At 36.8% G+C, this 15,440-nt stretch overlaps 1 protein-coding gene across 1 annotated transcript in view; it reads right to left on the reverse strand.

Annotated features, from left to right (window-relative positions):
- Positions 1–5,173: 5,173 nt before the first annotated feature.
- LOC150095753 (uncharacterized) overlaps positions 5,174–15,440 on the reverse strand; it is a 145,290-nt gene continuing 135,023 nt past the window's right edge. Inside the window, exon 8 of the mRNA XM_090409952.1 lies at positions 5,174–5,985. Coding sequence (XP_090266078.1) covers positions 5,798–5,985 — 188 coding nt within the window. The 3' untranslated portion in view covers positions 5,174–5,797. The remainder of the gene's footprint in view (positions 5,986–15,440) is intronic.

A 15,440-nucleotide genomic window follows, 5' to 3' on the forward strand; every position in this document is an offset into this window, starting at 1 on the left:
CAAGAGAGCCCACAATCTTTGTTCCAGTGGAACCGCCCTCACTACTGAGCTTAACCACATATACAGAACTTTCCTCTCCAATGGCTACAGCGAACACAGTATCAAAAAAATAATCAATTCCTCCCCCCATTCCCCGTCCCTCTCGTCAACAAGATTTTAAAAATGCCATCACCATACCCTACATCCGTGGCACTTCGTTAAAAATAGCCAAGATACTAAAAAAGTATAACCTACACACAGCATATAAGCCCTACTGCAAACTTTCTACCCTTATCCGCTCTACGAAAGATCAGCTCCCTCCTCTCTCTCTGCCTGGAGTTTACAAAGTACCCTGTACCTGTAAGCTTGCATACTTTGGACAGACAGGCAGATCAGCATCCATCCGCCTGGAGGAACACAAGTCGTACATCGTTAAACACAACTATGGCCATTCAGGCTTGGCTGACCATGTTTTGACACCACCCACAGAGTATCATGGAAGAAAACCACCATGCTCCACTACAGCAAATTCAAGAAAGAGAGACTTTTCTTAGAAGCAGCAGCAGCTCTCAAAAACCAACCAAATCTTAATAAATACGGTTGCATTAAGCTTCCGAAGATTTGGGAAACACTCATCACCAGAGGTCCCACCTTACATTCCAGGCCACCTACTACCGCCCTCAGAGGGCGCTCCACCTAGATAGGACTTTAGTGCTACCCACGTGGTTGGGCTTAGTATTGTAAGTTTTTGTGTGCATGTTACATTAATTGTTTTTGTAATTCCCGTAGATGTCCTAGTGACTAGGACAAAATATAGGAAGTATTAAATTCTATTTTAATTCTTTTTGAGTGTTGTAAAAAATCCAATAAACCTCCAACATAATGTCCTCACAGCACTTAAGCCTCTACACAAGAACTGTATCTCTTGATCCACATAATCCCCGAGATGTTCTGGAAAACACCTGTGCCATATAGGAAGCAGTCGCCATGTAGGAATGTACCTGATCTGTCACAAAGGTACTTTATAGCATTCATAGCATGATCTTTGAGTCAGGGCTCCAAGAGATTCCCATGACAACTTATGCTAATATTCTCTCTAAACCTTCCTGGTCATGATGTCATACGTACTTAATTATATATAGTATAAAGTATATTGTTATTATTTTTTGGTAAGTGATATCGAATCAGCAGACTCATCATGGGAGGCCCACTCAACCAGCAACATGTCTATCATAATGAGCTTTGAAGTTATTCGCACTACCTGCATTCACAATGCACTCCAGCAATGCATTCCACTCACCAACAACTCTCCATGCAAAATCTCATCTGCTCCTCACGCCCTTCTTCACCACATCTTTATACAATTTCCAGGGATGGCCTCTTGTTCTTTCCATCTTAACATCCACTCTTTTTATAATTCCTTCTGTATTAATCTGATAGAATCCATTAATTAACTTGAATGGCTCTATCATATCTCTGCTTTTCCTGCTATCCACCAACCTCTGTAATCCACATTCCCTCAAACACCCTTCATGACAAACATTCCAGAGTCCTGATATCACTTTGGTCACTGAAAACAATGAAAATCAGGTTACCAAATCTAAGCATAATAGCCCATATGTGGTCTGATCACTGCATTATATAGAGACACCACCTCCTTATCCTTACATGTTAACATACTTTTTATCATAGCAGTGATACAATGTGCAGTCTTTCCAACACTTGCAATATGCCCTTGGAACTTCAGTCCACTGTCTATCATCACTCCAAGATCCCGAATCTCATCCACTTCCTGAAGTACAGCTCCACAGATACAGTACATAGCCTTATATCTCTGTGTACCAAAGCATAACATTTATTGCATTTATTAATATTAAAACTGCAACCCCACTTATTTGTCCAAACTAAGTCTATTCAAATCTTCCTGTAGAGAATTAACATCAGCACTACTGATCAGGCCATACTTCTGCACAGGTGCATGAGGCTCTATCTGAGGGCCAATTTAAGGGTCCCAACGAATGAGGAATGGGTCCCCAGAGCACTCTAGCACCTTGGGAAAAGTGTAAGTATGGCCCTGCCCCTGATAGTTCTACATAACTTTGCATCATCAGTAAACATTTGAAGATCTCAGTCAGTCCATATGAAACATCATTCACAAATAAGTTAAACAGTAGGTGCCCAAGAACAGAACTCTGAGGCACGCCACTGATCACTTTCCTTTTCTAAGCCATCATATAATGTGCAAGAGTTAGTCATGCCCTTGACCTGGTTATTTAATGAAATTAATAACATACTATATTATTAGTAGTAATTTAAAATACATACTATATGCTGAACAGAAACATGCTTAATTATCATCTTTGACAATGAGCAGTAGACTGAGTCTCATTTGCAGGTATGTGACAGCTGTTTCATGGCCATGCAGCTTAGAGGAAACATTGCCTATAATATAATATAATGCTGCCTGCCTCTCCTGTTTCTGAAGACTTTCATGGGGATGATTCCTCCTCAGGTTTTTGCCTATCCCCCACCTATCATCCAGCATAGCTGGAAATGAGATTTAAGGAAACTTTTTCCAGTCTATAATGATCTACTGAAATCTTTAAGATGCAAATTGTAGACGTATCAGTAAACAGGCATAAGCAATACCTTCATTGGGTGCCTAATTTAAAGACCCATATGAAGAAGAGTACATTGGATTGTAGTCTGGGAAACACTGCCATTCTTCCTCTGGTTAAATGTCATGGTCAGTCATTCCACTTTTTTTTCTTTCTTTTTTTTTTGGTCAATGGGTCTTGAACAACGAAGGAAAACTTGCATTCACCATGACTATGGATGCTTTGCTGTGCCCACCATTGACGCAACAACTTCTGTTCTGCCTGGTATCCTTTCACTTGTAGAATACTTGACTGCAACATTTCACAAACAGCCTAAAATATTAGCAGTTTCCTGGATACTGCTGCCCTTCAACCAGTATTGTATGAGTCTGCCATAATTTGTCCCTTGCTCATATCAGTCAGCAACTTTGATTCTTTGATAGTCTTGAAGTAAAAAGCTAATCCCAAACAGTACATTGCACACTTTCAGTATCATATACTGGCTTTCACTGTGACAGAAGTGCCACCTGCAAGCATGAATTGTCTGGCTGTGAAGTAACTGATGTGGTCATAATATTTGGCTCTGTAAAATTCCCCATTTATTCTATGTAATTGTAGTATTTTTGAACAGTTTTCTGCTGGCACCTTATTGTATGCCTTTTCCAGATCTAAAATACAGATCACTGCTATGTTTGCCATGATACTCAGCCATTTGTCTTGAAGTAAAAAGCCAATCCTGACAAACTTACTTGACCTGAATTCAGCTTGTTCTTCATCCAAGGTTCTCTTCCACATTTTTCTTAACCTCTTCTCAAGTATTGCTTACATAAATCTTACTTAGGATGTTCAGTAAGGAATTCGTAATTCTCACATTTATTTTCCATTTTATGATTGATATTATGAAAGCTATAACTCCATTCATCTGGAATTTGACTTTCTGACCAGACCTTCTGAATTATGCAGTGTTGCCACTATAAAACTTACCTCCATATTTGAGTATTTTTGATTGATATCCAGATTTCATTTTTATGTCATCACCATTATCATCTCTGAAGCCAGTTATTTGGGATTAAAGTCAAAGCAACTAAGGCTATGAATCCAGTGTATTATGCCATTACTTCCATGTGTTTTCTGGCTGGTTTGTATGTGTATGCGGAATGAAAAACATCTGAATTTTCCACCTCTACATGAGACTGGCTAGTTTACCTTCACTTGAAAACCTTATCAGGGTTCTTTGCATCATTGAGGGATTTGAACTCCAAAGGAAGCTCATTAATACTTAGATCAGAGTACTTTTTTCCTCCATTTCTGAGCTTTCTTTGATAGCCTTAGAGCATGCTGCCTTTGTGATAAAGTTATCCTCTATATTTTTGCTAAAATCTTCCATGACTTTTGCTTCATTTCTCTTATACAAAGCTTAGCTTTCTTACATTTTACTCTGTATTCCCTTAGTGAATCTGCTAGCTTATTTGATAGAATATGATTGCTAACTTACTTGCCAGGATATGTTAATTTCAAGTTAATTTCTTGAGCCCATTATGAAGGTTGGATTTTTTCCATCCTTCCTTGTAAACAACTTCACTACATCCCTCTCTGGTCAAATTATTTAATGTTTTTTTTTTCAGACTGATGCAATATGTGAATCTTAATCCAAAATGTGTATTTCATCTTTTTGGGATGAGCTGGACAGACAAGTGAAAAACAGTGCCCAGCATCCAGAAATATTCTTTGGAAAATTCCATGCTTCATCATAGTGCCTTAAGAAATGCTAAAGTTAATAGAATGAATAGCTAAATTATACATTTAGGTATTCATTAACCACTGAAGCATCCATGTGGATGAAATATATCAATAATTTTAAACTTCATATTATCCATATTTGCCAGCAAAGGTTGGTCGATTGGTAGAGCCTCTGCTACTAATGGCTCAGCAAAAAGTTAAGCAAGTTTGAGCGCAGTTAGTAGTTGGAAGGGGTTCAATAGATCGATGCTGTTGGCACACTCTCCCTCGATGAGTCTTTGGACTCCCTGGAGGTGTCACATAATAATAATAATATTATATCAATGGTATAATCTTAATAGGCATTTTGAATCCAAGATAATCTTGATGTTTATATCAAAGCTGGTTGGGTGGTTAAGGAGAATTTTTCAATGGATAAACAAAATCGGTTGTAATGCAACTTTTATCAGTACTGCTACAGATTTCTTATAGCTACTTTAAAATATAAAATATGTGCAGAAATTGATATGATTTTTTATTCAAACTTGACAAATTGTATTCTAAAACTTTTGGCCTGGAGTGTATATTAATATGTATTAGAGAAATACTGATGGCAAAGTCTACCATCTAAGAAGATTTTACCTGAGCATAGAATAATAGCAAGTCATCAGTTTGGCAATTTAATTCTTTGAAGTATAATCCTGTGAACAGCTGCTGAAATATCAATATTAATTTGTTACAATAATTAGAATATGTTGTGAATCTTATATGTCTCAAATATTATGTTTGGTATTGATCAGCAGTTTATGTGGAAATTACTTATTAATTTGAATAAAAATTTTGAGTCAAACATAAGATATATTAGTTTATTTGCTGACTTCACTCATAGTCAGTGGTACAACTATGACTCCTTTTTTTTCATCTCCCTCAAACAACATTTTTGTTGTTTGAGGGAGATGAAAACATAACCTCACATCACACATCTGAATGAAAACAATGTTTTTTGAAACTTAATGAAAATGCTGAGAGAACCTATGTACACTCTAAGGAAGCCCATTAAGCTCTTGCTTCTCTCTTATGTAGTGCAGAAAATGCACACTTGGCATCATAGTGGTTATACCACTGCCTCTTTCTGTTGCCAAAAAAGCAGTTAATTATTTTATTTGTAATTGCTTTTGCTGAAAATAATGGTGCATTCAGAAATAATTTAGAGACATTTTGTCCAATAAAATAGTTATGTTTAGAATAATATTCATCGTACCATCATCACATCTGCAGCAGCAACTGTTCACAGGATAAAGTTATTATGAACCATCAATTTAAGAAAATACAAATTTTAGTGATTTGCATTGTAGCACATTGCAATAAGTATATAAAAATGTGCATAGTATGGATGGAATTCACATAAACAAAAATGAACAGCTTTCATTTAAAAAAGGTGATAAATTTTGTGCTAGTTTTATGCATTACAGACTTTCATTTTCTAGATATGTGTCTATTGGTCACATCTCAATATCTTTATCACTTTCTCTTATTTCCTGATCCTGCGTCATTTTTAATTTTTCCCTGTTTGCTTGATGCCAACGAAATACAAAAGGTTCCAGAAACCATATTCCACCTGCAAACATTGCCAGACATCCAAGTAAATGAAACATTTGATCATATGAACCAGCCTCATCTCTGAAATATCCTATGGAATAAAAGATCAACATTAAACTTCATATTAAAATAGAACTAAATATTCATTATTTTTGGAAATATATACCAAATTTTGGGATATACTACCATTTGTATGCCATATTTTGAGTTGCATATTATGATTATTTATTTATTTATTCTTATGGCAAAAGGAATACAAAACAGCTACAGGTCAGTCTGGAAAGCCAATCCAAGGCCTCATCCATCACCTTGTGGATTTCCTGTAGGCCACCACCGTGTAATTGGCACCTTGGACAGTCGTTCACAATATGAGTAATCGTCTGAGCCACGGGAGAACAATCACAATAAGGGTGGTCTAACAGCCTCCATTTATGTAGCAGGTAGTCACATCTGCCATGGTTAGTTCTGATCCTGTTGATAGATGACCAAATCTTCCTAGGAAGAGCAAAACCAGGCTGCAGAGCACAGGGATCTTCTACCAGGAAGCTGTTTATTGGAAGATTGTTGGACCAGTATTCTCTCAACATGTTAGGTGTTAATGGCAGGACAGCTGAAGAGAGTTTATCCATGGACCAGAAAGACTTTCTAGATTTTAAGCGAAGACTATGTGGATTTATGAGATCTGGTGCAGGGGCAGGAGTGGGTTGCTCGTTGGTTTATTAAATTCTTTAATCGAGGCTTGTCTTATCCATATGGGGGGATTGAGATAGCCTTCCCATGCCCCCCCTCCCCACCAGTAGTGTTACCCTGGCGAGGGGGGGAGGGCACGGGAGGATGCTTCAGACAAAAAAAGTCCCAGAAATGAATCACAAGTATCATGAAGTATCAAACAAGGTGTCCAAAGGTACCAAGCCTCCTGGACCACTTGCAGCATATTATGGTATTACATACTATAAAAATATGCTTCAATATAGAGTAAATTCTCACATACTTTTAAGAAAACATATTTCAGAAAATAATAATACTGTATCACTTAAAGTTATACCATCATCAAAATTCATCGTATAGTTTTTCTTCACGAACATTATTCCAACCCAAGTTTTTTTTTTTTTTTTTTTTTTTTTTTTTTTTTTTTAATTTTCTCTTATTTGGTCCAGATTACACACCACAGAAATGGTGGTGTGGTCTTCCTCTTCTTTCCTTCCTCCCCTTCAATTTTCATTTTATACATTCTTTCAGCATTCATTGTCTGTACATGTCCAAACCATTTCAAGCAGGAGTTTACAATCCTTTCTTCAACACTGTCTAGTCCCAATGCAATCCTGAATGTTTATATTCTTACTCTGTCTTGTTTTTATCAACATTGTCCTCAAAACTTTCGTTCTGTTGTTTGTATTCTACTTAAGTCATTTTTTTGTTAGTCTCTGATTTATAAGACAAAAATGTTTATTTAAGAAGTTAAAACTATTTTTCACTGTTGCAAGTTTTTTTTGCTTAGCAACATGGTAATAAGTTATAATTGACAAATTACATTCATGTTTTTATCCAAGTGTGAGCAAACAAAAGTTTTCATCCTAGTTTGAGGAAATGCTAACTAGACCCACTAGATGGTAGATGACCTTCATTTCCCAGTGAAATACCACCACCCAGCTTATTGGGGCCTGTAGTGTTGAATGCTGTGTTTGATATCTGGAGTAGGGATTCTGGGTCCATCCCTCTCTCTTCTCCATGCAGTGTGGCTGTTACCCTACAAGGGTATCACTCCATTTCAAGGGTACATCATTATAAATGTGGGTCTTGCAGGTTGGCACCCAGATAGTACACAGGTCTTGAACCTGTCAGTAATGAGTCAAGAGATGTTCCAGTCAACTGTTGCATAATCCTGTTGCCATATACCACTACTCAGACTTCCTTCAAGTCATGCCTGGAGAGGGAGTCTGAGTAACAGTATATGAAAAGCACTATTGAGATCATGTTATGTGTGGAGACTGGTTGTTGTTCTCAGTATTGATCTCATGTCCAAGATTATCTCCTATAATTGCATATCCCAACTCTGTCCTACCTATGTATGAACATCAACCATAACACTATAACTAAAATCTTCCTCAAAATCCAATCACCATCACAACTTACAAAACATGCCAGAATCCTTGCAAAAACAAAAAACTCGTCTTCACATCCACTTTTACCAACATTTGTGAAATAAACACCATCATAAATGTTCCTCATCACTTACAGTCACTCAGACTACACCTCCTACTCTTGAAAGAAACCCAAATTCCAGCTACATCAGCTACTGTCCACCTTCAGTGTCCAAATTATACATTCATGATTCCTTTCAACACAAGGATACTTCTTACCTTCATAAGATCTGACATTATTTACTAGAGAATGACTAATTCAGAATCCTCTGCTTGCTTTGACCTCTAGCTCAAAGCAAGCAGAGGTCAAAATGCTCCGTTTACCAGTACACCAGTCTCCAAACTCCAAAAACTACTCTGACTTGTTCACCTTTCTTTTCATAAAGCTTGACTGTCTACAATCCAGCTATCCAAATAGTGGGGTCATCTTCCTCTGACTTTAACGTCTACAACTCCAACTGGCTTCCCTTTTCCAATACTGTTGAAGTTGGATGTGATGTGGAAGTTTTTGCTATAAGCTGTGATCAAATTGTACACACTCTCCTAATGCCCCCTCCCTTTTTTTTCATGATGGCAAGATATATTGGAAAGGATCCAGAGAAGATTCACAAAGGTAGTAAGTGGTTTTTGGAATGTGGAGTACAAGGACAGATTGAGGGAATGTAAGTTGCAAAGCCTAGTCAATAGGAGGAAGAGGGGGAGGGGAGGATATGATTGAGACATATAAGCTCATCAGGGGCTGTTATCAGTTGACATGGAAGAGATTTTTCATAGAATGGGAGGGGAACAAGAAGCCATTGCTGGAAACTGTATAAGGAGGGTGTGAGGAGCAGGTTCTTTGCATGGAGAGTGGTTGGTGAGTGGAATGCACTGCCTGAGTGTGTTGTGAATATAGACACATTGAATCGGTTTAAGGCATGGTTGGGTGAGCATTGTGTGCAATAGTGTGTACCTCCCATGATAAGTCTCTGATTACATGGAGGTCAGATGTTAATAATAATATAATTACCTTTTATTTTCATGCAGAAATTTGATCTCTTTTATGGTTTAAAAAATATGACCATCATAGGTTTTCGTACCATTCAAATATCTCATTTGTACTTTTTTTTTTAATGGCATTGCTAACAGAGTGCAAATTGATTCATTTACTATACTTCACAGAAAATCTGTCAGCTGTGAACAGAAGCACACTGCTGTGTTTACTTAAATGAGTGAAATATGTGGCTTTAAATGACTCGGATTTAATAATGTATTTGTTATTCTGAGGATTCAAGTTCTAGAGTTTTTGGAACCATACAATAACTCATTAAAGATATGAATATTCAAAATCAGAAGGCATACACAGAAGCACATGCACACGCTCACAAGACCTATATCACATAGTTGTTGCACATGGGCAAGAATGTAAGAGGAATCTGTTGACATGTTTGTTGAAGTTGATAGTTGTCTTTGGAAAGACAGTGAGAGAGGCTGTTCCAAAGAAAAGAGGTAAATGAAATGAAAGAGGAGAAAAGGAAATTGGTTCAGATTATTTCTTAATGGTATGAAAACCTTTGGAACTGAAATGGATATTGACCATCAGCTGCTTTTGTTTCTATGATTTGTGGAAGAATGATAGAAGCCAACAGCAGAGCATTGTCCACAAGGTAGAAACTAAATATCTATGAGAGAGGGATTGGAGTGGACCTGCAAGAGAAGTATTGTTAACAGTGGTGGCCCATACATAAGCACTGCGACACTGCAGCACCCCCAAGGAAAAAATGAAAAATTTTAATTTTGTTTGTGTTTATAAATAATAAGAATGCTTACAACATGTTAAAGGTTACAGCTTATGTTTTGACATTGATTGAATAGTTAATAATTGGAATTGTTCGATTAACACTTAAGATTACGAAACAAATGCACTGCGATCTAACACCGATATTCGTTTGCACTTGTCATTGCATGTTATGTCATTCAGACACTTTTAGTATCCTTATGCACGTTATTTCTGTGAGATATGAAACATTTATTATTGGTGCGTGGTGAACTATTTTTTGTCAATATTATTTTATTTTGTTAAAATAACATATAATTATTTATTTATTATAGATATAAGGCTGAATTATGACGAGTGTCACTGTTGAAAACATGAAGAGAATTATGTTTTTTCAATTATCGTTACACGAAACAAAAGCACTGCGATCTAATGGCGATATTCATTGGCATTTGTCATTGCATGTTACGTCATTCAGACACTGCCCAAACGACAGTGTATTTTTAGTATCCTTACGTGCATTATTTCTGTGAGATATGAAACGTTTATTATTGGTACGTGTGCATGGTGAACTATTTTTTGTCAATATTATTTTATTTTGTTAAAATAACATATAATTATTTATTTATTATAGATACAAGGCTGAATTATGACGAGTGTCACTGTTGAAAATATGAAAAGAATTATATTTTTTCAATTATCATTACACAAAACAAATGCACTGCAATCTAATGCCGATATTCGTTTGCACTTGTCATTGCTATTGATACGAAACTTTTATTATTGGTGTTTGTTCGTGGTGAGGATGAAATATTTTTAATAAAGCAATTTTTAATATGTAAATTTATTTATTAATAAATTCTTTACTGATTAGATTTTTATTTATTTTTATTTTTTTTATATATATGCAGCGCCCTCACTTAAAATTTTCACCAGCCACCACTGATGTTAATTAACTGGATTTCCAATTTTGGAAAAGCATCAAGCAGTTCTTAGAGGAGATTTGGAATTTATTCAGTATTAGCAGATGTATAGGTGAGAAGTATTGCCATGAATAAAAAAAAGTACAGTTTTTTAGCATCTGCAAAAGCAATGGCTGAGATTTGTCTATGCCAGGAAAAAATTTAACCCAAGAAATTTGATCGTGTTTCAATTGAGAGAAGTGGCATGAGATCTTAAGTGTGAGAAATTAGAAAGGACATGGCAAAATTGAAGTTTACAAGGTTTCCTTGCCCCCACTGAATTATAACAAGAAGATCAGAGTTTAGAGGCCATGGTTGATTTGAGTCTTCTAATAATTGAGAACTATAAGGTTTGCCAAATGAAGAAGAAGAAAGGAGCATACTACGAATAGACAAGAACAATGAATAGGATTTGAGGTCAGTGAGAGGTCATTTAAGAACAGGAAGAAAAAGAGTGGGTTGAAAATACAGAATCCTAGGGCACTCTAGCATTGGTGGGGAAAGCCAAGGAAATTGAGCAACTGATATAACCATGACACATAGAATAACCTGAGAGGAATCTTGTGACCTAACTGCAAATGATAGAAGACAGACCATAGGATGATAGTTTTTGCTGAGGTAGTCTATGCTCGGCCTGATTAAATGCCTCAGAAAAAGGATAACCATATAAGTTTCTTCAGACCTTTCCATGGCTTAAGTACAAAAGTTGAGTAGTGTAGGCTAGAAGATTGGCTGTAGATTGATAGTGGCGAAATCCATATTGGCAGTAACTAATTAGCTGGCCTGCCTTCAGATGGCAAAGTTTGCTTTTGATGACTTTCTTCATAGTGTTTGATAGAACTGAAGTGCAAGAAATAAATTGAGTGATTAGTTTGTTGGCTGACAACACCTTTTTATTTATTTATTTTTATTTTTTATTTTTTGGAATAGATTGAATGTAGGCTAGTTTCAATGTAGTAGGATGCTAGTTAAAAAAGAAAGATTGAAGAAGCAAAATAAGATGAGTGTTAATTCTAGAGAATAAGATTTTAGAACAAGATTGGGGACACATTGGGGGGGGGGGGGGGAGAGAACGAGAGATGCCTTAAGTTGTCCTTCATTATATATAGGATGAGAAGAATAAATGAAGAATAGAGAACTCATCATCATCATCATCAAATTCCTGCCATGTACCCTCAAGGGGTGTACAGGATATGACAGTACTACATGAAAAAATTACATCATTACTAGCTTCCTATCTACAATTTTCCTCCAAATCAGTCTGTTACTTGTCAAGACTCCAACATTATCAGATCTTATATTTCTATCGTCTAAGGCACTTTGTACCGTATCAATCCACCTATATCTTGGTCTTCCTCTGGGTCGTTTTGCTGCCAACCTGGCAGAGAACACTTGTTTTGCTAATCTTTCCTCGCCCATTCTGTTTAAGTGACCATACCACCTGAGATTAGCTCTGCTAACGCATTCCTGGATGCTGACAATGTCAAGTTCTTTCCTAATATCCTCATTTTTAATATGATATTGCCATTGATGCCATCTGTTCACGGCTCTAATCTTTCTCAGGACTCTCATATCTGCGGTCTCTAGTCTTTGGTCAAGTGTTTTACTTCTGACCCAGCTCTCAGATCCATAAGTTAAAATTGGTTTGAACACAGTCTTGTATACAGCTAATTTAGTGTTCGGACTAATTTCTTTCTTATTCCATATGAATTTATTCAATTGACTTCCCACGATACCAGCTTTGCTGATTCTGTTGTCTATTTCTATATTTAGTTTACCATCTTCAGTAAAAATTGTGCCTAAGTAGCTGAAATGATTTACTTGTTCCACAGGTTCTCCATTCACAACACAGTTGACATTTTCAATGATTCTGCCTATTTTCATTGTCTTTGTCTTTTTATTGCTGACCTTCATACCATATCTATTACAACAGTTATTCAATTTAGTCAGAGAATCTTGCAGACTTGTAGCGGATTTATTTAGAAGTATAACATCATCCGCATAAAGCAAAGAGCTGACATTAACATCTCCAATTTTGATATCAGGTTTAATACCACATTCCTTCATAATGTGATCCATATAGATAATGAATAACAGAGGGGATAATGTACATCCTTGTCTCACACCAGATTTAACATTAAACCATCTTCCTGTACTTCCTTCAATTCTAACTGCTGACTCACAACTCAAATAAAGACTAAGTATTGCTTGATATAATGCCCCATTGACACCATATAACTGCAGCGTATTGAATAGCTTCTCTCTTGGCACCTTGTCATATGCCTTTTCCAAATCGACAAAACTTAAATACAGATCTTTGTTATATTCCCATGCTTTCTCGACTATTTGTCGTAAAGTGAAGATCTGATCCTGACAGCCTCTATTTGGCCTGAATCCAGCTTGTTCTTCACCAAGCTTTTCTTCCACAATTCTTCTCAACCGTTTCTCAAGTATACTTGCATAGATCTTGCCAGGAACACTCAGTAGGGAAATACCTCTGTAATTCTCACATTCAGTTTTATTTCCCTTTTTATATATGGGTACTATGAGAGCTCTACTCCAATCATCGGGAATTCGTCCCTCTGTCCAGGCTTTCTGAACTATGCAGTGCAGCCACTGTAAGACTCTTATACCACCATACTTCAGCATTTCTGGTCGAATATCATCTACTCCTGCTGCCTTTCCACATTTCAAGCCTTTGATGGAATAGAGAACTAAAGTGCAAAAAACTGGATGGTTAGTTTGTTGGCTGACTTTAATCACCTTTTTTTTTTTTTTTTTGAAATAGACTGAAGTAGGCTAATTTCCATGCAGTATAATAGGTGCCAGTTTAAGTGGAAAGATTGAAGAAACAAAATAAGATGGGTATTAGTTCTAAAGCATACGTTTTTAGCACAAGATGGGAGACACAGCAGAAATGCCTTATGTTGCCCTTCATTACAAGGGGGGGGGGTGCTGAAAAGTTCTGATAAACACCTAGAACAAAAATGATATTAAAGCAGCTGTTATAACCAGAAGAAACAACATATCTTAAAACCCTTTATCTCCATGTTTCATCAAATTGTAAAAATTTGTTCTTTTTCTTTTAGGATATATGACATGTCAGAGGTTTTTGAAGAAATTTGAAGACACAGAGGTGCAGGCTGTCATCAAGTTTTTTGTGCTGCAAGAAAGGTTTAGGGGACTATGCCCCAGCATATCCAACAGTTGTCAAATGGGTGGCTAAGTTTAAAACTGGGCATCCTGAGACAACAGATGCCCCCAGGTCAGGAAGACCTTCTACAATGATCACAGCTGAAAACATTGATGCAGTGCATGCCATGATACTCAATGATAGACAGATACCAACCAAAAACATTGCAAAGACTCTGGGGATATCCACAGAATGAGTTGGAGTCATTATCCATCAACATCTGGACATGCAGAAACTCTCAGCAAAGTAGGTCCTCAAATATTTTTTAAACTTGACCAAAAGAAAGAATGTATACTATCATCTCAAGGGATTTGGAGTCATTTTGAGAAATCAGATGCATATTTTTTGGCTTGTATTGTGACTGTTGATGAAACATGGCTTGATCACTATGACCCAGAGACCAAACAACAGTCAGTGGAGTGGAGACACAAAGGGTCTCCACAGCCAAAGAAGTTCCAAATCCAAAAGTCAGCAGGTAAGGTTCTTGCCATTGCCTTTTGGGATATGGATGGTGTAATTCTTACCAAGTATCTTAATAAAGGTGAAACTGTTATAGCAGCAGTTTATTCAACAGCTCTGAAGGAACTGAAGGTGGTACTGAAGGAAAAACGTTGCGGGGAAACTGAGCAGAGGCATGTTTCTTTTGCAGGACAGTGCACTCCTCACACTGCTCATGAAACCCAACAGACAATACACAACTTTGGCTTTCAGTGTCTGCTTCACTGGCCCTATTCACCAGACCTGGTCCCATCTGACTATTTCCTATTCCCAAATTTAAAGAAACACTTGAAAGGAACAAAATTTACACACAGATGATGAAGTCATATCTGTAGCTGAGGATTGGTTTGTGCAACAAGGGAAAGAACTTTTTTCTCAGAGGACTGCAAATGATGCAGCAGTGTTGTAACAAGTATATAGCACTTCATTGAGTATATGTAGAATAATGTGTAAGTTACATGGTTCAACCTCAATTCCTTCATGGTGATTATTACAACTTTTCAACACACCCTTGTATATATACGGGAGGAAAAGATATATGAACAATAGGAGATATAATAGGAAGTGAGAGACTTGCTAACATACCCCCCCCCCCCACACACACATACACACATAGAGGGAATCTGGTGACCTAGTCCTGTGTGGCAAGGCCTCTCAAGTATGCTTGCATTAATCTTATTACCTGAATACTACTCTCTCTGCATGCTACCATGCTTGGATTCCCCTCTAGACATGAATTTGGTAGAGTAGAATTTATCACTAGCTGATCAGGAGGCCTCCAGATTCATTGTTTAAACAAAATGTGGTCAAGTATTTCAGCTTATTAAATTTATATACCAGAGGTTCAGTGGCATAACTGCTTTGTGTGTAGTCCACATTTTTATGAGCTCATCACTTTTAACATTATTTGTTAGTTTTTTAAAGGTCTTCTCATAGACATAATTAAAAAAAATGTGTTGGCAGTTAAATTATTGTTCTCTATTATTATTACTATTA

This window comes from Typopeltis vanoorti, chromosome 20 (genome assembly GCF_054136105.1).
Source record: "Typopeltis vanoorti isolate ZY-2024b chromosome 20, IOZ_Tvanoo_1.0, whole genome shotgun sequence".
Taxonomy (NCBI): Eukaryota; Metazoa; Arthropoda; class Arachnida; order Uropygi; family Thelyphonidae; genus Typopeltis; species Typopeltis vanoorti.